Source organism: Mirounga leonina, unplaced genomic scaffold (genome assembly GCF_011800145.1).
Source record: "Mirounga leonina isolate KUSES-001 unplaced genomic scaffold, KU_Mleo_1.0 Mir_204, whole genome shotgun sequence".
NCBI classification, from domain to species: Eukaryota; Metazoa; Chordata; class Mammalia; order Carnivora; family Phocidae; genus Mirounga; species Mirounga leonina.
This window is the reverse complement of record NW_023270513.1, coordinates 2,562,355-2,585,862: the sequence shown is the minus strand read 5'-3', so window position 1 is coordinate 2,585,862 and position 23,508 is coordinate 2,562,355. Positions and strand designations below refer to the sequence as shown.

The 23,508-nt window shown below is 37.4% G+C and overlaps 1 protein-coding gene across 1 annotated transcript in view; it reads left to right on the top strand.

Annotated features, from left to right (window-relative positions):
- TEX11 (testis expressed 11) overlaps positions 1-23,508 on the top strand; it is a 313,311-nt gene that overhangs the window by 95,615 nt on the left and 194,188 nt on the right. The window contains exons 10-11 of the mRNA XM_035028703.1: positions 5,843-5,897; positions 8,814-8,909. Of these exons, the coding sequence (XP_034884594.1) occupies positions 5,843-5,897; positions 8,814-8,909 (151 nt within the window). The remainder of the gene's footprint in view (positions 1-5,842; positions 5,898-8,813; positions 8,910-23,508) is intronic.

The following is a 23,508-nucleotide window of genomic DNA, read 5'->3' as shown; positions in this document are numbered from 1 at the left end:
GCTTAACGACTGAGCCACCCAGGCGCCCCTATACCTCTCTTTCTTTAAAAGATTTTATTTGGGGCACCTGGGTGGCTCAGTCATTAAGCGTCTGCCTTTGGCTCAGGTCATGATCCCAGGGTCCTGGGATCAAGCCCTGCATGGGGCTCCCTGCTCAGCGGGAAGCCTGCTTCTCCTTCTCCCATTCCCCCTGCTTGTGTTCCCTCTCTCACTGTGTCTCTCTCTGTCAAATAAATAAATAAAATCTTTAAAAAATAAAAAAATAAAAGATTTTATTTACTTATTTTGAGAGAGTGAGAGAGGGGTGGTAAGGGGAGGGGCAGAGGGAGAAGGAGAAAGAGAGAATCTCAAGCCAACTCCATGCTTAGCATGGAGCCCAAGGCTGGGCTTGATCTCAAGACAACCCTGGGATCATGACCTGAGCCGAGATCAAGAGTTGGACACTTAACCGGCTGAGCCACCCCAGGCATCCCTATACTACTATTTTTAAGATTTTATTTTTAAGTTATCTCTACACCCAACATGGGGCTCAAACTCACAACCCTGAGATCAAGAGCTGCATGGGGGTGCTTGGGTGGCTCAGTCAGTTAAGCATTGGACTCCTGATTTAAGCTCAGGTCTTGATCTCAGGGTCGTGAGATTGAGCCCCGAGTTGGTTTCTTGGTCACTGGGGAGTCTGCTTGAGATTCTCTCGCTTCCTCTGCCTCTGCTGCTCTCCCTGCTCAAGGTGCTTTCTCTCTCAAGATAAATAAATCTTAAAAAAAAAAATTGAGCCAGGCACCCACTTCTTTCTTTCTTTCTTTCTTTCTTTCTTTCTTTCTTTCTTTCTTTCTTTCTTTCTTTCTTTCTTTCTTTCTCTCTCTCTCTCTCTCTCTCTCTCTCTCTCTCTTTCTTTCTTTCTTTCTTTCTTTCCTTTCTTTCAAGATTTTATTTATTTATTTGACAGAGAGAGACACAGCTAGAGAGGGAACACAAGCAGGGGGAGTGGGAGAGGGAGAAACAGGCCCCCCGCCGAGCAGGGAGCCCGATGCGGGGCTCGATCCCAGCACCCCGGGATCATGACCTGAGCCGAAGGCAGATGCCCAATGACTGAGCCACCCAGGCGCCCCTTCTTTTTTTTTTTTTTTTTTTTAAACTTTTTTAGTGGCTGCCCCAGAGTTTGCAGTGTACATTTACAATTGATCCAAGTCTACTTTCAGATCACACTGTACCACTTCATGGGTACTACCCATGTGTGAATGCTTTGTAAGAATTTGTAAGAATTCTTCAGAATTCCTCCCATCTATTTGTATCATTGCTGTCATTTGTTTTACTTTATTCTAAGCACATACATACATAAGATATATAAATTAAGCATGTATACTTGGAATACATCATTGCTATTATTTCAAATAAATTGTTTTCTGTTAGATCAGTTAAGAGTAAGAAAAATGAAAGTCCTTATTTTACTTTCACATATTCCTTCTTTGATGCTTTTCCTTATTGTATATAGATCCAAGTTTCTGACCTATATTATTTCCCTTCTGTATGAAGAACTTCTGTTAACATTTCTTGTAAGGCCAGTCTACTAGCTACAAATTCCCTCAGTTTTTGTTTATCTGAGAAAATCTTTATTTTTCCTTTACTTCTGAATGATATTTTCCTATGGTTCAGAATTCTAGGTTGGTGGTATTTTTCTCTCAACACTTTAAATATTTCACTCCATTCTCTTCTTGCTTGCGTGGTTTCTGAGAAGTTGGGTGTAATTCTTATTTTTGTACTTTTATAGATAAGGTGTTTTCTTCCTCTAGCTTGCTTTAGGGTTTTTTCTTTATCTTTGTTTTTCTGTAATTTGGAATGCATAGTTGTAATTTTTTTGGTATTTATACTGCTTGGTGTTCTCTGAGATTCCTGGATTTGTGGTTTGGTATCAGACATTAATTTGGGGGAAATTCTGTCATTATTGTTTCAAATATTTCTTGTGTTTCTTTGTTTTTTCTCCTTATTGTATTCCCATTATACTTACATCATACCTTTTGTAGGTGTCCTATAATCCTTGGATAATCTGTTTTTTTTTTTTTTTTCAATCTTTCTTCTCTTTGCTTTTCTGTTTTCAAGGATTCTGCTGATATATCCTCTACTCATAGATTGTTTCCTCAGCCGTGTCCAGTTTATTAAAAAGCCCATCAAAGACATTCTTCATGTCATTTACAGTCTTTTTTATTTCCAGCATTTCTTTTTGGTTCTTTCTTAGAATTTCCATCTCTCTGCTTACATTGCCCTTGTGTCTTATTTTTTATTCCTGAACTAATAATTCTAATATCCTTGCCATGTCTGGTTCCAGTGCTTGCTCTGTCTCTTCAAATTGTGTTTTTTTGCTTTTTGGTATTCCATGTAATTTTTTCTTTTTCTTTTCTTTTTTTAAAGATTTATTTAGGGCGCCTGGGTGGCTCAGTTGTTTAAGCGACTGCCTTCGGCTCAGGTCATGATCCTGGAGTCCTGGGATTGAGTCCCGCATCGGGCTACCTGCTCCGCAGGGAGTCTGCTTCTCCCTCTCCCGCTCCCCCGTCTTGTGCTCTCTCTCTCTCTCTCTCAAATAAATAAATAAAATCTTTAAAAAAAAGAGATTTATTTATTTGACAGAGAGAGAGATAGCGAGAGCAGGAACACAAGCAGGGGGAGTGGGAGAGGGAGAAGCAGGCTTCCTGCCGAGCAGGGACCCTGGGATCATGACCTGAGCCGAAGGCAGACGCTTAATGACTGAGCCACCCAGGCGCCCCCGTGTAACTTTTTCTTGATAGCTTGACATGTTGTACTGGGTAAAAGGAACTGCTATAAATAGACCTTTAGTAATGTGGTGGTTAGGTGTTGGGTTAGTCCTACGTTTAGTTCTTAGTCTTTTGGTGAGTGTATGTATGCCTTTGAACTGTGAACTTCACAAGTGTTCGCAGTTTTTTCCTCCACCCTTAGGTGTGGTATACCATGGCTAGAGTAGTCTAGGGTTGAGTATATCTCTTCCCCAGGTAAGTTGGGCTCTGATAATACCCCAGGAGGTGGGCTCTAGTTAACTAGTTTCCCCTGAAGACAGGCCTTATTAAGAAGAACAGATTGGTTCCTTATCATTAATTCCTGACAAAGCCCAAGAGGATTTTCTCTGATATTTACTGTGGGAATCTTGAGCTTCTGGAGATAAATCTGACAATATGGTGGGTATGCCCCTAAGACTATGTTGTCCCGGAGTTTTAAATTCTCAGACTCGTTCACAACGAGCCTCCAGCAACCTGTCAATTATAGTTCATAATTTCCTGCCTCAGCACTGCTTCCCCTGGCAGTTTCCACTGGTGAGTCCCTCCTGTGGTAAGCCACAAATCCTTTTATTTTGTCTGTCCATCTCTCCATTGGGGGGGCTGGGTGGAGAGACAGTGGTTTGCCCTTTGTCCTCCCCTCTTTTATGGATCCAAGTACAGTTGTTGATTTTTTAGTCTTTTCAGCTTTTTACTTGTTAGGACGAAGTAGTGACTTCCAAATTCCTTACATGTGGAACTGAAAACTGGAAGTGTGATTTGATTTTTAAGCTTGGCTTCCTTACCATTACCTTGGATCAGAGTAGCTACATTTTCAGTGTTTGGTAAGAGGTTCTGCTTAAGCCCCTTGAGCCACTGAGGCTCTGGATTCTTGGCTGATGTATTTGTGTGTGCCTTGAGGAATGCTTTCTAGTCTGCTCCACGTCTCTCCTTCTGATCCCTCCTGGGTGGGTGCAGCCTAGCGAATATGCGTAGCCTTCTGTATCTCCAGGGGTGAGTGTGACCTCCCGGATTATTCTTCTTGGCTGCCTCTTTCCCTGGTTCTCTCTGTTAAAATTCTTGCTGGTCTGCTATTTCACTTGTTGATATTATTATCACAGAGCTACCACCCCCCTCTTAATTGCTCACCACCAAGATCTCCCTTGTTTTTGACAGTGCCTTGGGCAGGAACTTCTTGCTCCATTCCAAATAAGTCAGTCCTCTCAGGTAGAGATGCTGAGCTCTGTTTTCTTTATTGCCTGTTTCTTCCCCGCTGGGGTGGACCTTTGTGCCACACTACTGGAGTTGGTGGCAAGAGCATGGCCTGCTTCTCTTGGCGTGAGAGTGGGTGTTGGGGGGGGACTGGTCGCCTCTGATCTTCTTAGCAGGCGCTCCTGGCATGGAACCACTGCTTAATGAGACAGTCTGGGTGAAGATCATCAGGGTCCCAGTATTCTTGACCTGTCACGCCTGAGGTAGAGCCCTTACCGTAAGAGTGAGAACTGAGGTGTGCCTGGGTGGCTCAGTTGGTTAAGCGACTGCCTTTGGCTCAGGTCATGATCCCAGGGTCCTGGGATCGAGCCCCACGGGAGCCTGATTCTCCCTCTGCCTGCTGCTCTGCCTACTTGTGCTCTCTATCTCTCTGTCAAATAAATAAATAAAATCTTAAAAAAAAAAAAAAAAAAAAGAGTGAGAACTGAGTGGGGAAAGGAAGACCCAGTCCTCTAATTGTGCCTGCCCAGAATTGCACTTCCACAACACAGGCCTGGGGAGGATAAGAGAGGCCGGCAGCCTGCCCCTGCTAGGTGAAACCATGACCTAAGAGTCTAGGAGCTGCATGGAAAGGGAATTACTCCCTTCTTGACAGCACCCATCTGGAGTAGTTTTCATCATGGGGAGCTGGTGTGGACAGGGGCAGATTGTGACTCAAATGCCATAGACTCTCACCGTTCTCACTGAGATTTGGTTGTTCTTGTTGTTGTTTTAAATAAATGTTTTTCCATTTGCCATATGCCCTTGGGAAAATTTCCAAAGACTTTACCTGGTTGTCTGTTGTAATGATTTTTCCAGGCAATTGGTTGTTTCATTGGGGAGAGGGTCCAAGATTATACCACCATTGCAGAAGTTTCATCCTCATTGGTTATTTTAAAAACTGGAAGTAGGTTTAATGTACCAAAGGAGACCTCTGTGAGATAGGGCTTAGGATCACTAGGCCAGTGTTACATCCTTGCTAGTGATCTGAAAACTCAGTTTGGCAGTTCTGAGTCTTTTAGAGTTTTTTAAAAGGAATATTTCAAAGTACCGTCTTCAGTTTAGTTCAGTTCACCAAAATTTTATTGACATCTTTCCTTGGAATACCAATCTTATGGTGAATAATCTTTGTTTTGCGTTTTAGGTTTTGAAACCCTGAGGCTCATGCTGATAATATTATTTGTGGTTATCAGAATGTCCCATGGATAATATGGTTTGCTAATTAAAGCATAGACTGAAAATCAAATTTCTCTACTCCCCAACCCCTCACTCTCATTTTCAGTACCAATCTAGGATATATTAGAAATCACTTAACTGCTAAATTGCTTAATTCAGCTGTAAAATAGAACTAATAGTGCCTCACAAGGGTGTTGTGAAGCTTAATAAATATTGCTAAAGCGTTTGTTTCTGTAAAAACTCCTGTATTTGTTTTATTTTACAAATATATTCGTATTTCTAGACTTTAAAATGTGCTCATTAAAAGGTCGTATATACACGTAAACTAGTTTTAAATGCAGTAAAATGCTATATATATATATATATATATAGTATACACAAAGCACTATATACCACATATATCCAAATGGAAAAGAATAATAATATAGTGTTAATTTGTTGGCAGTACATCCTGAGGAAATTGTGGTTGTCTACTGTTTGAAAGAGTTGCTTTATATATTTGATATTCATATATTAATAGACTAATAATGTGTTGTAGTGCAAAACAGAAAAGTTGGAATAAAGTATAATTATACCATGTCTTCTTAGTGATACATAATCTTAAAAATATAATTTGAAATGAATATGTATTCTTTTTCCTTTTTTAATGATAGCCAGAGCTATGATATCGGGAAGATGGATAAGAGTTCTGTTGGACCAGAAATGCTGGTAAGGATCATGTTAAATATTGTAGAAGTAGGTTGAAGAAATATATTTTGTGTTATTGTTATTAAACTATAATAGTCTGTCCCCACTTTGTGAGTAAAATTATCCTTTGGGCACATCATTAATATCTCCGTGTATTAGTTTCTGTAAAATTGATATACTAGTATAATCTACAATGCAGGTAGATTCTTGTACCCAAGAGTTAATATATGGAAATGCTTGGAACAGTGTTGAGCTATGTAAATTTTAGATTTTATTATTGCATGTTAAAATTTTTAGGTTTTTCCCTAACCATATAGAGTGTGCTTGGTATGAAAGTTAATTTTAATATTTAATCAAGTAAAATATGATTAGGTAAATAAATCCAATGTAAAAGTAATTTAATATATGCCATAGCAAAATGGAATTTTGTTTGAAAATCCATCTTTGCTTCTTACCTTTACAGTGTCTTAATCAAAATATAACTAAATACCTATATATATATAGCAATGTGATAGGTGGGGAATAACAGAGAAGTATAAAACATGACTTCTACCCTTAACAAGCTTATGTTTGGAGGATAAAACTAATACAAGTGAATATAATGGAATAATATTCAGCCTTGAAACAGAAGGAAATTTTGACACATGCTACAACATAGATGAACCTTGAGGATATTATTCTAAGTGAAATAAGCCATTCACAAAAAGACAAATACTGTATGATTCCACTTAAATGAGGTTATCTTGAGTAGTAAAATTTATAGAGACATAAAGTAAAATGGTGGTTGCAGGAGTTTGGAGGGAGGAGAACTTTGGGGGAGCTATTGTTTAATGGGCACAGAGTTTCAATTTTGCAAGATTAAGAGTTATGGAGATATATGATGGTAATGGTTGCACAACAGTGTGAATGTACTTAATACTACTGAACCATACACTTAAAAATGATTAAGAGGGTCAATTTTATGTGTATTTTAACACAATTAAAAATAATAAAAACATTGTTATAGTGTCACATCATGGCATGTTATATAGGAATGAGAATAAATGAGCTACAGTAATTGCAACAGTATGGATGTTCTCACATATAATGTTGAGTAAACAAAACAATTTATAAAGTAGTACATACTGTATGACTCTATAAATATAAATGCCAAAGCAAGTAGACCTAATGTACATGGTGTTGGAAGACAGGTAATTGGTTACTCTTGTTTGGAATAGTGTCTGAAGAGAGTCTTCAGGTGAACCTGTTGCTGTTAATGTTCTGTTTCTTGATTTCTGTGTTGTTAACATACATGTGTTCACTTTGTGAAGATCAGAGCTGTGCTCTTGAGATTTTTGAACTTTTTTAATGTATACTTCAGTTAAAGTTTCAAAAATAGATTTTAAAAACTAGTATAAGTGATTTGGGAAAAATAAGTGATAAACTGTGTGGTACAGTAAAGGGGAATGTCAGGGTTGGCTACAGAAGTTGAAGAAGCCTTCTGGTAGGATGGCCTTGAAAAGTAGATGGGATCCATACAGTGAAAATGGAGGGAGAAGGGGATACCAGGCAAGGGATCTAGATGGAGGAGAAGGTAAGGAAGAAGAGTATAGGAGTTAACCGTGTGATTAAAATGTAATATTTCTATTGTGAATTATGGAGAGGTAAGATTATGAAGTAGTTTATGAAGTAGTTTTTCTTTTGTGCTAGCAGTACCTTATTGAGGTATAGTTTATATATATTAAATTGCACAAATCTTAAGTGTACAGCCTGATGAATTTTAATATATCTAGATAATCTTGTAACAACCACGTAGATCAAGATACAGAAATTTCCATGACCCCCAAAAGTTCCCTTGGCCCTTTCTGGTTGATTGCCATTCATACCCCCAAGATAAAACCACTATTCTGACTTCTGTGGCTGTAGATTATTTTTGTTTTTTCTTGGACTTTGTATAAACAGAATCATATAGTATCTACTGTTTTGTGTATGGCTTCTTTTGTTTAACATAATGGTTTTGAGATTCATTCATTTTGTTAGATCTTTCTGATTATTTGACCCTTTTACTATTACAAAATAGAGTTTTTCTCAGAGATGCCATATTTACTCCATAAAAGTCCTCTGGGGAAGTTTATAAGTTGAGAGTTGTTCCATAATAATAGTAATGATATTAAGTATATTGTACACATCTTATTTGATCCATCTTAGTTTTTGAATTAAAAAACTCAGAAATAGAACACCCTAAGTATCGTTTCTCTGGATTTACAGAGCTCTAATATGTTAAGATTATCTTTGCCTGGTCCTACTCTCCTCATTATATTTAGAGGCAGATTCTTCATTGAAATAGAGCTCTTCTTTTCAAAATCTAAATCTGTAGTTAAATAAATGCTGTTTAGAGTTACTCCCCTTATCAATATAAACCTGGCTGGAGAAACAGACTTAATTCAGCAATACATATTAATTTTAAAACTTAGCTGAGTTGGGAGAAACCTCTATAGGAAAGCATATCTGTTCCTATAAAATGATGGTATATGTGCTCTTGGTCTAATTGGTTAATTGCAACTAGGCTGTAAAGTCTTTGAGAGAGCAATTATGTCTTTCTATTTATCTTTTTTGATGGAGTCCTAATGCAATGCTACCTATACAGTAGGTTGTAAGATGATTAAATTAAATAGTGCTGTGCTATTGTTTGCTTTATTTGTAGAGTGGGGATAATAAAGAACTTCAATGCTAAAACACTGTTAAAAATATATTAACACAGTTGTTATAAAATTCTTAGTGTTTGATGTGGGTAGCATAATGATGAGACATATCCCAAGACTATGTGGCTACCTAAGGAAATGCTATTTCATAAAAATAGCTTAAGTTTGAGAAGATGCCTTTCACTGTGTAAGTGCTGGTCAGCTGTTAACTGCAATTTAACCCTCACCTGAGTGCTTTTTCTATTTTTAATTATAGGCTAAAGTTCTGCGGTTACTAGCCACTGCTTATTTGGATTGGGATGACAAAGAATATTATGATAAGGCTCTCAGTGCTATAAACCTAGCAAACAAGGTATGAGAGGTTTCTCCTTTGGAAATTAACTTAATGAATTTTTTAGAGCTTCGATTCACATTTTGAAATCTAGACATTTGCTTCAGTATTCCTGCTTTTACTTAATTATTTGCTCTTTATTTTTTTATGATATACAGATCACATTATAATGGAGAATTAGAAGTAAAAAAGAAAATGATGGTATTATTTATACTTAGTAAAAAATAAAGTATAATTAAATTGCTTTGATTTAGTGGCAATTCACAGAAGATACCAGATAAAACAAAAATGCTTTTCTCACATTAAGAGTCCTATGTATTTCTTTCTTTTTTTTTTTCCCCCGGGAGGTTGCCAGAGGGGAGGTGGGTAGGGGGATGGACGAAATAGATAAAGGGATTCAAGAAGTACAAACTTCCAGTAACAAAATAAAAAAGTCATGGAGATGAAAAGTACAGCATAGAGAATATAGTCAATAAGATTGTAAAAACGTCATTTGGTGATAGATGATGACTACACTTATTGTGGTGACTACTGAGTAATGTATAGAATTGTGGAATCACCGTGTTTTACACCTGAAACGAATATAACACTCTGTTAGTTATACTTCAGTAAAACAAAGAAACATCCTTGGGTTTTTTTTATAGCATCAGATTGTTTCGATCTGTTCTGCACAGAAAGGAAAAATTAAAATACACCTCAACAACAGATTTTTTGAAAAAATTGTCTTTTGCATGGAACAGAAAGTGTTCTCTCTGCTGTTAGATTTTAGGATAAAGAAGGAAATGGTGATAAAACAGGCAGATAATGGGATTTTGTTTAAAAAATATCAGTGGGAGGACACCTGGGTGGCTTAGTCCGTTAAGTGTCCGACTGTTGATCTTAGCTTAGGTCTTCACCTCAGAGTCCTGAGTTCAGAACAGCTCTGCATTGAACTCCACGCTATGGAGCCTACTTAAAAAAATCAATCAATAAATAAACAAATAAAAAACGTTAGTGGTTCACTTTCATCTCATGTTCATACATACATTCACACATATATGCCTTTACCCTCCTGGACAAAGAATATTGATAGGGTGATGACCATTTACAAAGAGATTTAGGGGTGATAGGCTGGCTCAGTGGGTGGAGCTGTGACTATTGGACTTGGGGTTGTGAGTTCGAGCCCCCACGTTGGGTGTACAGATTGCTTAAGAATAATAAATCTTTAAATAAAAAAAGAGATTCATTTAGGATCAATGTATTTTACTTATTAATAAGGCAAATAATTATACTGATACTTTTTTTCAGTTTTAATTTAAATCCAATCAGTTAGCATACAGTGTAATATTAGTTTCAGGTATACAATATAGTGATTCAACACTTCCAATACAATACCTGGTGCTCATCACAAGTATACTCCTTAATCCCTGTCACCTATTTAACCCATCCCCCATCCACCTTCCCCCTGGTAACATCAGTTTGTTCTCTATAGTTAAGAGTCTGGTTTCTTGGTTTGCCTCTCCTTTTTTACCCTTCTGCTCATTTGTTTTGTTTCTTAAATTCCACATATGAGTGAAATCATATGGTATTTATCTTTCTGTGACTTAGCATAATACTCTCTAGCTCTATCCACATCATTATAAATGGCAAGTTTTCATTCTTTTTTATGGTTGAATAATATTCCATTGTATATATACCACATCTTCTTTATTCATTCATCAATCAATGGACACTTGGTCCATTTCAGTATCTGGTGTATGGTAAGTAATGCTGTTAAACATAAGGGTGCATATATCCCTTCAAATTAGTATTTTCTGTTCTTTGGGTAAATACCTAGTGGTGCAATTGCTGGATCCTAGGGTAGTTCTATTTTTAACTTTTTGAGGAACCTCCATACTGTTTTCCAGAGTGGCTGCAACCAGTTTTCATTCCCACCAATAGGGAAGGGTAGAAGGGTTCCTTTTCTCCACATCCTTGCCAACACCTGTTGTTTCTTTTCATGTGTCTGTTGCCCATCCGTATATCTTATTTGGAAAAATGACTGTTCATGTCTTCTGCCCATTTTTAAATTGGATTATTTGGTTTTGGGGTGTTGAGTTTTATAAGATACGTCATTTGCAAATATTTTCTCCCATTTTGTAGGTTGCTGTTTAGTTTTGTTGATGTTTCCTTTGCTGTGAAGAAGCTTTTTATTTTGATGAAGTCCCAATAGTTTATTTTTGCTTTTGTTTTCCTTGCCTCAGAAGACATAACTAGAAAGAAGTTGTTATGGCTGATGTCAGAGAGGTTACTGCCTGTGTTCTCCTCTAGGATTTTGATGGTTTCCTGTTTCACATTTAGGTCTTTCATCCATTTTGAATTTATTTTTGTGTATGGTGTAAGAAAGTGGTCCAGTTTCATTCTTTTGCATGTGGCTGTCCACTTTTCCCAACACCAGTTGTTGAGGAGACTGTCTTTTTTCCATTTGATATTCTTTCCGGCTTTGTTGAAGTTTAATTGACCATATAGTTGTAGGTTCATTTCTGGGTTTTTTTTCTTTTCTGTTCCATTGATCTATGTATTTATTTTTGTGCCAGTACCATACTATTTTGATCACTACAGCTTTGTAATACAACTTGGAGTCTGGAATTATGATGCCTCCAGCTTTTCATTTCTTTTTCAAGGTATCTTTGGCTATTCTGGGTCTTTTGTGGTTCCATACAGTTTTAGGATTGTTTGTTCTAGCTCAGTGAAAAATGCTGGTGGTATTTTGATAGGGATGGCATTAAATGTATAGGTCAGTTTGGGTAGTACAGACATTTGAATAATATTGGTCCTCCCAATTCATGAGCGTGGAATGTCTTTCCATTCTTTGTGTCATCTTCAATTTCTTCCATCAGTGTTTTATAGTTTTCAGAATACAGGTCTTTTACCTCTTTGGCTAGGATGTTTCCTAGGTAGTTTTTGGTGCAATTGTAAGTGGGATTGTTTTCTTAATTTATCTTTCTGCTTCCTCATTATTGGTATATAGTAATGCAACAGGTTTCTGTACATTGATTTTGTATCCTGTGACTTTACAGAAATTGTTTATCAATTCCAGCAATTTTCTGGTGGAGTTGTTCAGGTTTTCTTTTTATTAATTAATTAATTAATTAATTAATTAATTAATTAGAGAGAGAGAGACAGAGAGGGAACCCAAGCAGGGAGAGTGGGAGAGGGAGAAGCAGGCTCCCCATTGAGCAGGGAGCCCGATGTGGGACTCGATCCCAGGACCCTGGGATCATGACCTGAGCTAAAGGCAGACGCTTAACGACTGAGCCACCTAGGCGCCCTGTTTGGGTTTTCATGTAGAAATCATGAGAATCATGTCATCTGCGAATAGTGAAAGTTTGACTTCTTCCTTGCTGATTTGGATGCTTTTATTTCTTTTTATGTTCTGATTGCTAAGGATAGGACTTTCAGTACTATGTTCAATAGCAGTGGTGAGACTGGACATCCCTGTCCTGTTCCTGACTATAGAGGAAAAGCTCTCAGTTTTTCCCCACTGAGGATGATATTAGCTATGGATTTTTCATACATGGCCTTTATTATGTTGAGGTTTGTTCCCTCTAAACCTTTGTTGAGGGTTTTTATCATGAATGGATGTTGTACTTTGTCAACTGCTTTTTCTGGATCTATTGAAAAGATCATATAGGTTCTTATCCTTTCTTTTGTTAATGTGGTATATCACCTTGATTTATTTGTGAATATTGAACCACCCTTGCAGCCCAGGAATAAATCCCACTTGATCATGGTGAATGACTTTTTAAATGTATTGTTGGATTCAGTATGCTAGTATTTTATTGAGAGTTTTTTAATGTTCATCAGGCATCTTGGCCTGTAGTCCTCTTTTTTTAGTGGAGGCCTTAACTGGTTTTGGAATGAGGGTAATGCTGGCCTCATAGAATGAATTTGTTCCTTTTTTGTTTTTTGGAATAGTTTGAGAAGAATAGGTATTAACTCTTCTTTAAAAGTCTGGTAAAATTACCCTGTGAAGCCATCTGGCCCTGGACTTTTGTTTGTTGGACGTTTTTGGATTACTGATTCAATTGCTTTGCTGGTTATCAGTCTGTTCAAGTTTTCTGTTTCTGTTTCTTCTGTTTCAGTTGTGATAGTTTATATGTTTCTAGGAATTTGTGCATTTCTTCCAGGTTGTCCAGTTTGTTGGCATATAGCTTTTCATCATATTCTCTTATAATTATTTGTATTTCTGTGGTGTTGGTTATTTCTCCTGTCTCATTTGTGATTTCATTTATTTGGGTCCTTTCCCCTTTTGATAAGTCTGGATAGAGGTTATCAATTTTATTAATTTTTTAAAAATTTTATTTATTTGAGAGAGAGATGCAGAGAGAGAGCACGAGCATGAGTGGGGGGAGGAGCAGAGGGAGAGGGAGAAGCAGACTGCCCCACTGAGCAGGGAGCCTGACATGGAGCTCTATCCTAGGACTCCAGGATCATGACCTGAGCAGAAGGCAGATGCTTAACCAGCTGAGCCACCCAGGCGCCCCAAATTTTATTAATTTTTTCAAAGTACCAGGTCCTGGTTTCATTGATCTGCTCTGTTGTTTTTTTAGTTTATCATTTATTTTTGCTCTAATCTTTATTATTTCCTATCTTTGCTGGCTTTAAGCTTTGTTATTCTTTCTGTAGCTCCTTTAGGTGTAAGGTTAGGTTGTTTTTTGAGACTTTTCTCGATTCTTGAGGTAGATCTGTATTGCTATATACTTCCCTCTTTGAACCACTTTTCCTGCATCCCAAAGCTTTGTACTGTCATGTTTTCAATCTCATTTGTTTGTTATTTGGTTTCCTGGTTATCCCATTCATTGTTTAGTAGAATGTTGTTTAACCTCCATTTATTTGTGGTCTTTCCAAATTTTTTCTTGTGGTTGACTTGTTGTTTCATAGCATTGCTATCGGTAAAGGCACATGGTATGATTTCAGCCTTTTTGTATTTGATGAGGCCTGTTTCATGACCTAGTATGTGATTTATTCTGAGAATGTTGCATGTGCACTTGAAAAGAATGTGTATTCTGGTATTTTAGAATGGAATGTTCTGAATATATCTGTTAAGTTCATCTGGTCCAGTGCGTCATTCAGAGCCCTTCTTTCCTTGTTGTTCTTCTGCTTAGATGATCTGCCCATTGCTGTGAGCTGATCTGTCCATTGCTGTCCCTACTATTACTGTATTATTATCAATGAGTTCCTTTGTGTTTGTGATTAATTGTTTTATATATTTGGGTGCTCCCATGTTGGGTGCATAAATACTTACAATTGTTAGATCTTCTTGCTGGATTGTCGCCTTTATTATTATATAGTGCCCTTCTTTGTTGCTGTAGTCTTTGTTTTAAAGTCCAGTTTGTCTTATATAAATATTGCTACTCTGTTTTTTTTTTTTAATATCCATTTGTGCTGTAGATGTTTCTCCTTCTCCTCACTTTTATTCTGCAGGTGTCTTTAGGTCTAAAATGAGTCTCTTGTAGGCAGCATATAGATGGGACTTGTTTTCTTATCCATTCTGATGCCCTGTATTTTGATTCGAGCATTTAGTCCGTTCACATTCACAGTTATTATTGATAGAAGTGTATTCAGTGCCGTTTTATTCCTTGTTTTGTCATTGTTTCTGGAGATTTTCTCTTTTCCCTTCTAACCTTTGTCACTATTGGTCTTTCTTTCCTGCTCAGAGAGTTCCCTTTAATATTATTTGCAGGGCTGGTTTAGTGGTCACGGACTCCTTTAGTTTTTGTTTGTCTGGGAAACTCTTTCTCCTTCTATTCTGAATGATAGCCTTGCTGGATACAGTATTCTTAGCTACAGACTTTTCCCATTCAGCGTGTTGAATATATCATGCCACTCCCTTCTGGCTGTCCACATTTTTGTTAAGAAATCTCCAGCTATTAAGGACTTCTTTTGGGGCACCTGGGTGGCTCAGTTGGTTAAGTGACTGCCTTCGGCTCAGGTCATGATCCTGGAGTCCCTGGATCGAGTCCCGCATCGGGCTCCCTGCTCAGCGGGGAGTCTGCTTCTCCCTCTGACCCTCCCGACCCTCCCCCCTCTCATGCTCTCTCTCTCTCAGTCTCTCTCTCAAATAAATAAATAAAATCTTAAAAAAAAAAGGACTTCTTTTGTCTTGCCATTTTTAAGATTTTTTCCTTATCACTGTATTTTTCCAATTTAATTACAATATGTCTTGGTCTTGGCCTGCTTTTGTTGATTTTGATGGGAGTCCTCTGTGCCTCCTGGATGTGGGTGTCTCTTTCCTTCCCCAGATTAGGGAAGTTTTCAGCTGTTGCTTGAAATAAATTTTCTGCTCCCTTTTCTCTTTCTTCTTTTTCTGGAACTCTTATTATACAAATGTTATGATTCATGGAGTCACTGAGTTCCCTAAGTCTTTTCTCATGTTGCATAATTCTTCTTCATCTCTTTTGTTCAGCTTTATTATTTTCCATTATTTTGTCTTCTAGGTCACTAATTTGTTCCTCTGCTTCTTCTAGGCTGCTGTTCATTGCATCAAGCCTGTTTTCAATCTCATTTATTGCACTTTTCATCTCTGATTCTTTTTTATTTTTTTATTTTATTTAATTTATTTTTTTAAAGAATTTTTTATTTATTAATTTGAGACAAAGAGATATGGAGAGAGAGAGAGAGCAGGAGCAGTGGGGAGAGGCAGAGGGAGAGGGAGAAGCAGACTCCCTGCTGAGCAGGGGGCCCGACGCGGGGCTTGATTCCAGGACCCTGAGATCAAGACCTGAGCTGAAGGCAGACACTTAACTGACTGAGCCACCCAGGCACCCCAGCAAGTGCCCTTTTTAATACCCATCACCCATCTAGCCCATCCCCCACCCACCTCCCTCCATCTACTCTTAGTTTGTTCTCTATTGTTAAGAGTCTCTTATGGTTTGTTTCCATCTCTCCTTTTTTCCCCCTTTCCCATATGTTCATCTCTTTTGTTTCTTGAGTTCCACATAGGAGTGAGATCATACGGTATTTGTCTTTCTCTGACTGATATTTAACTTAGCATAATACACTCCAGCTCCATTGATGTCATTGCAAATGGCAAGGTTTCATCCTTTTTGATGGGAGAGTAATATTCCATTACATAAATATACATGCGCGCTCGCACGTGCACACACACACACCCCACATCTTTATCCAGTCATCAGTCAATGGACATTTGAACTCTCCATAATTTGGCTATTGTTGACAATGCTGCTACAGACATGGGGCTGCATGGATCCCTTTGAATCTGTATTTTTAATCCTTTGGGTAAATACCTAGTAGTGCAATTGCTGGATTGTAGGATAGTTCTATTTTTAACTTTTGGAGGAAACTCCATAATGTTTTCCAGAGTGACTGTGCCAGTTTGCATTCCCACCAACAGTGCAAGAGGGTTCCCCTTTCTCTGCATGACTGAGTCTTTCTTTTAATTATTTATTTACTTATTTGTCAGAGAAAGAGCACATAAGCAGGGGGAGCAGCAGGCAGAGGGAGAAGCAGGCTCCCTGCTAAGCAAGGAGCCCAATTCAGGACTTGTTCCCAGGACCCTGGGATCATGACCCAAGCTGAAGTCAGACACCCAACCGACTGAGCCACCCAGGCGTCCTGACTGATTCTTTTTATCACTGTGGTAAGGGTCTTACCAATGTCCTCTATTCTTTTCTCAAGTCAATGAGAAAAGACAAAGTACAATGAGTACTCTTGTGATTGTTGCTTTAAATTCTTCATCAGGCATGTTACTTATATCTGTTCCACTTAGATCTCTGAGATAAGGCCATGGCCTTATCTTGTTCTTTCATTTTGGATAAATTCTTCCATCTTTGCATTTTGTTGAAATCTCTGCCTTCTCTGTGTTAGAAAAGCCAGTTATGTCTTCTGATCCTTTTTCAGTATGGCCTCTTCTCTCCCTTTAGTTATGAAGTTTGTTCTGTCAGTCTTCAGGTTGATTTCTCTGATATTTAGGATGATTTTTTAATTATCTAGTTGTGTTTGTGGGAGGAGTTGAGCCTAGGGACCTCTTACTCCACTGCTATCCTCTTCTCCTTTATACTGACACGTTTTAGAATTTTTAAAAAGAGATTAGAAGCATAAAAATGAATAGTTGATTAACCAGAATATTAAATTTCCCAAACAAACCACTTACTTGAATTATATTTTCCTGAAATTTATATCATGTGGATGGAATTATTTAATGCTGAAAAACCTTTTTAATATTAAATTTTTTTAATTTAAAAATATTAATAGAAATAAACACTTTCAAAAATTGCATGCTTTTTATATTTGCTAAGAAGCAATTTCTCTCCCCCCTGCCAATAAACAGGGCAGGAGAACTGAGGAGATTGCATACCAGCTATATGCCTTCTTGCCAGCATGTCTCTCTTTTCACTGGATGCAAAAGTTGTAGTTTTTATAGCAATTATTGCTATTATTCCTGAATTACTGTATTTAATAGCCTAATGATTGATCCTGGACATACCTAAATTGGGTGTATTGGGATTTCAGTGGCAATAGACACTTAAAAAGGTTTTATTTGGAAATAATTTCAAACTTATAGAAAAGTTGCAAGAGTGAGAATAGTCCAAAGAACACCAGTATATACGGGGTGCCGGGGTGGCACAGTTGGTTAAGCTTCCAATCTTGATTTAGGCTCACGTTGTGATCTCAGGATCGAGCCCTGCATTGGGCTCTGTGCTTAGCTTGGAGTCTGCTTGAGATTCTCTCCCTCTCCCTCTTCGCTTCACCCGGTGCTTGCTCTCTCTCTCTCAAATAAACAAATAAAATCTAAAAAAAAAAAAACCACCTGTATATACTTTATCCAGATTCACCTGTTATTAATATTTGTGCACTCTCTTTACATATTGTTGAGGGAATATAACCCATAATATATCCATATTATTGAGGGATTTAATATATATTATATACCCACAATAATGAGCTTTATAGCATTTTTCTTTTCTTTTTTTTTAAAGATTTTATTTATTTGAGAGAGAGAATGAAAGAGAGAGCACAAGAGGGGGGAGGGTCAGAGGGAGAAGCAGACTCCCCACTGAGCAGGGAGCCCGATGCAGGACTCGATCCTGGGACTCCAGGATCATCACCTGAGCCGAAGGCAGTCACTTAACCAACTGAGCCACCCAGGCGCCCCGCATTTTTTCTTTCCAATATGGGGTTACTCTAGGATCAGGTATTCTATTTATTTGTCATGTCTTAGTCTCCTGTACTCTGGAACATTTCCACAACCTTTCTTTGACTTTTGTGTCATTGACATGTTGGAAGAATACAGTAGCTTCCCATCTTGTTTTAAGTGAAAGTTCTTCATTTGAGGTTTATCTCATGATTAGATTCAGTTTATACTTTTGTGACTGGAATGCTACATAAATGATGGTAATGTGTCCTTTCTCAGGGCATCTCATCTGGAAGCCCATGATGTCCATCTGCTCTTTATTGGTGATGTTAATATTGATCACCTGAGCAAAGGTGCTGCCCAATTTCTTCATTGTATATTTATTATTTTTCCCATGAAACGAATAGTGGGGAGGCTTAAAATTGTGTATGTACCCCGTTTCTTTTTTTTTTTTTAAGATTTTATTTATTTATTTGAGAGAGAGAATGAGATAGAGAATGAGAGCACAAGGGGGGGAGCGGGAGAGGGAGAAGCAGGCTCCCCGCTGAGCAGGGGAGCCCGACGTGGGACTTGATCCCAGGACTCCAGGATCATGACCTGAGCCAAAGGCAGTCGCTTAACCAACTGAGCCACCCAGGCGCCCTGTACCCCGTTTCTCATGAAAATTTCCCTTTAGAGTTAGTGCTGTTGCTTAAACCAGTCTTAAGATTGTTGCCAAATGATCGTTTTTTTTAATTTTAATTTTTAAGTAATCTCTACACCCAATGTGGGGCTCGAACTCACAACCCTGGCATCAGGAGTCACATGCTTTACTGACTGAGCCAGCCACGCACCCTGCCAAATGATCATTTTTGAACTTTAGCACTCCCTCCACATTTACTAGGTGGCAGTCAGCATTCTACTATAAGCATTCATTTAGTATTTATTTATTATTTACTTACTTATTGGCTTATTTCATTTAGTATCAGTATGGATTTCTGTATTCCTATTTTTTCAACTGATTCTTAATTACTCTTAATTACCAGTTATATTGAGTTATAATTGACATACAATAAACTGCACATGTTTAAAGTATAAAATTTGATGAGTTTTAACATACGTATAAATCTGTGAAACAGTCACCACAATCAGGGTAGTGCATATATACATCACTCCTCAAAGTTCCTTCATGTCCTTTTGTCAACCCTCTCTCCCACTTTTCCTTAAGTAACAGCTGATCTGCTTTCTGTCATCATAGATTAGTTTGTGTTTTCTAGAGACTTATACAAATGGAATCATAGAGAATATATTCTTGTTTTATATGGCTTCTTTCACTCAGCATAATTATTCTGAGATTCATTCATGTTGTGTGTATGCATAGTTTATTCCCTTATTGTTGAGTAATGCCTCATTTTATGGATATGTACCACAGTTGCTCTTTAATCTACTTTGTCTTTATTATTATAGTTACTTCAGCTTCCATTGACTGGTGTTAGCGTGGTATATCTTGTGTCCTTTTCACCACTCCGGTCTTTGTGTTTAAAGAGCGTGTCTTGTAAGCTGCATATAGTTCAGTCTTGCTTTTTTTGTTGAATCTGACAATCTTGGTCTTTTAACTGCGGTGTTTAGAATGTTTACATATGATGTGATTATTGATATGGTTAAGTTTGAGTTTATCATCTTGTTTATTTTCTAATTGTCCCATATATTGTTTATTCCCCTTTTCTTCTTTTTCCACCTTCTTTTGGATTATTAGACTATTTTTTCAAAATAGTTAATGAATGCAGTATAATTTTTATACCAACCTCCTGAAGAATTTATATTGGAATATTATGAAAAGATTCTAAGGATTATCTAGAAGAATAAGCAGTGAGACTAGCCAAGGAAACTTTGAAAAGAGTAATTAAAAAGGCCTTGTTACATGACATATTTGAGTAATTTTTAAGATTCACTTTTATTTCTTTTGTTGGCTTATTAGTTATAACTCTTTGTTTTGTTATTTTAGTGGTTTCTTTAGTGTATATACTATATAGCTTATCTTGGTCTACCTTCATATGTCATCATAGTATACTTCCATATCTCCCAGCCTGACCTTTATGCTATTGTTGTTGTGCATTTTACTTTTACAATATGATATAAAATTAATAATACTTACTATTTTTGTTTGTATTGTCAATTTTCCTTTAAAAGTGATATAAATAATAAAAATCTTAGATATTTACACATGTAGTTACCATTTCAAATGATTTTTATTCCTTTGTATATATCAAAATTTCCATCTTGTTATTTTTCTTCTGTTTGAAGAACACTGTGTTAGGATTCCCCAGAGAGACCAGTAGGAGATACCTATATTTATGTCTATGTCTCTGTCTACATGTATACCTATATCAATATAGATGTATATAGATATGGAAAGAGAGGGTTGGGGGGATGGTAAGGAATTGGCAGCTCCCAGCCTTATGGAGGCTGGTGAGTCTCAAGATCTGCGGGGTGAGTTGGTAAGCTGGAGACTCAGGAGAGCTGAAAATGTAGTTCCAGTCTGAGTCCAGAGGCCTGAGAACCAGGAGAGCTAATGATATAGTTCCAGGTTGAAGGCTGGCAGACTTGAAATTCAAGAAGAGCCAGTGTTTTAGTTCTAGTCCAAAGGCAGAATAAAGCCGGTGTCCCAGTTCAGAATCTGTTAAGTCAGGAAGAGTTCTGTCTTATTCAGGGCAAGGTCAGCCTTTTTGTTCTGTTCAAGCTTTCAACTGATTGGGTAAGTCGTACTCACATTATGGAGAGCAATCTTCTTTACGCAGCCTACTGGTTTGAATGTTAATATCATCCAGAAACAGAAAGACCCAGAATAATGTTTGACAAACTATCTAGGTACCCTGTGACCGAGTCAAGTTGACACATAAAAGTAGCCATTACAGACATCTTTCAACGTTTCTTGTGGTGCTGCTGTACTGATGAGGACTAATTTCACTCAACATTTATATGCTTAGAAATGTCTTCACATTCTTTCTTTTAAAAAAAGCTTTATTTTGAAATAGTTACAGATTCATAGGAAGTTACAAAAGTAGTACAAAGGAAGAAATAATAAAAACAATCATGGTGAGGATTTAGAAGAAAATTTTAACACCCACCCCCAGGAGATAGCACAAAGTCCTGTGTTCCCTTCCCCAAGCTTCCTCTAATGATTACCTGCTACATTACTATATCAAAAACAGTAAATTGTCATTGGTATAATGTATGTGTATAGGTCTATGCCATTTTATTCCATGTGTAGATTCATGCAACTACCATGGCAGTAAGATACCGAACTATTTCATCACTCCAGACGTTTCTCTCATGCTACTTTTTAATTCACACTCATACATGCCCCACCCCTAAGCCCTTGCAACCTCTATTTTTTCATCTCTGTAATATTGTCATTCCAAGAATATTATACAAATGGAATTAAGCAGTTTGTGACCTTTTGAGATTGGCTTTTTTCACTTAGCATAATACCCCCCCCTTTTTTTTTTTAAGATTTTATTTATTTGCAAGAGAGAGAATGAGAGACAGACAGCATGAGAGGGAAGAGAGTCAGAGGGAGAAGCAGACTCCCCGCTGAGCAGGGAGCCCGATGCGGGACTCGATCCCAGGACTCCAGGATCATGCCCTGAGCCGAAGGCAGTCGCTTAACCAACTGAGCCACCCAGGCGCCCCCACTTAGCATAATACCCTTGAAATCCATCCAACTTTTCCTGTGTATCAATAGTTGGTTTCTTTCATTGCTGAGTAGTGCATGATATAGATGGAATCAGTTTAACTATTCATCTATGAAAGGAAACCTTGGTTGTTTTCAGATTCTGCTATTATAAATAAACTTGCTATGAATATTTGTATATAGGTTTTTGTGTGGATGTAAGTTTTCATTTTTCTGGGTAAATGCCTGGGTGTGCAATTTTGGGGTTATTTGATTTTTAAGACATTGCCAAACTGTTTTCAAGAGTGGCTATACTGGGGCGACTCCAACTCTTGGAGTCGGCTTAGGTAATGATCTCAGGGTCATGAGATTGAGCCCCACATGGGGCCCCACGCTCAGCACAGAGTCTTCTTGAGATTCTCTCTGCCCCCCCCCCACCCATGCTCTCTCTCTCTCTAAAGTAAATAAATAAATCTTAAAAAAAAGAGTAGGTGTACTGTTTTGCATTTCCACCAACAGTCTATGAGAGTTCCAATTTCTCTGCATTTTCCTAGCATTTGGTATTGTCACTGTTTTTATATTTTAGCCCTATTAATAGGTATATGGTGGTTTTAATTCATACTTTTCTAATGACTAATGATGTTGAACACCTTTGCATGTGCTCCTCTTTGGTGAAATGTCTCTTCATAGCTCTTGTCCATTTTATAATTGTTTAACTTTTTACTGTTGAGTTTGAGAGTTCTTTATATATTCATGATAAGAGTTCTTTGTCACATGTCTGGTTTGCAAATATCTCCCAGGGTGTAGGCTCTCTTTCCAGCTTCTTGGTGGTTTGTTTTGTGGCCCAGGATATAGTATATGTTGGTAAATATCCTGTGAACACTTTAAATATGTGTATTCAGCTCTTTTTGAGTGGAGTATTCTATAAATGTCAGTTAGATTCTGTTGATTGATGGTATTGTTGAGTTCTTCTATATCTTTACTGAGTTTTTATCTAGTTCTATGAGTTTTTGAGGTGGAAGTGTTGAGGTCTCCAACAGTAGTTGTATTTCCATAAATTGTTCCATCAAATATTTCGCAGCTCTTTTGTTTGGTGCATACATATTTAGAGTTACTATTTCTTCTTGGTGGATTGACCCTTTTATCATCATATAATGATCTTCTCAGTTACTGGTAATTTTTTTTTGCTCTACAGTCTACTTTATCTGTTATTAATATAGCCATTCCTGCTTTCATATTTAAAAATTTTTCATAGCATAGAATTTACCATCTTAACCAATTTAAGTATATAGTTCAGTGGCATTGAGTATATTTATATTGTATATCCATCACTACCATCCATCTCCAGAACTTTTCCTCTTACAAAATGTAAACCTGTACCCATTAAATAATAATTCCCCGTTCTCTTTTCCCTCTAGTTCCTGGCAGTCACCATTCTTTCTGTCCCTGAATTTGGCTATTCCTGGCAGTCACCATTCTTTTTGTCCCTGAATTTGGCTATTCTAGATATCTCATATAAGTGAAATCAAGCACTGTTTGTCCTTTTGTGACTGACATATTTCATGTATGAAAATGTCCACAGGTTCACCTATGTTATAACATGTATCAGAATTTTTTTTCCTTATTAAGGCTGAATAATATTCCTTTCTATGTATGTACCACATTTTGTTTATCCATTTTTTTATTGATGAACATGTTGGTTGTTTTTACCTTTGGCTATGTGAATAATGCTACTGTGAATGTGGGTGTACAAATAACTGCTTGATTCCCTGCTTTCAGTTGTTTTGGATATAAGTGTAGAAGTCTCTAACTTTTTGAACATATGAAATATAGTTATGAAGTGCAGGCAAGTT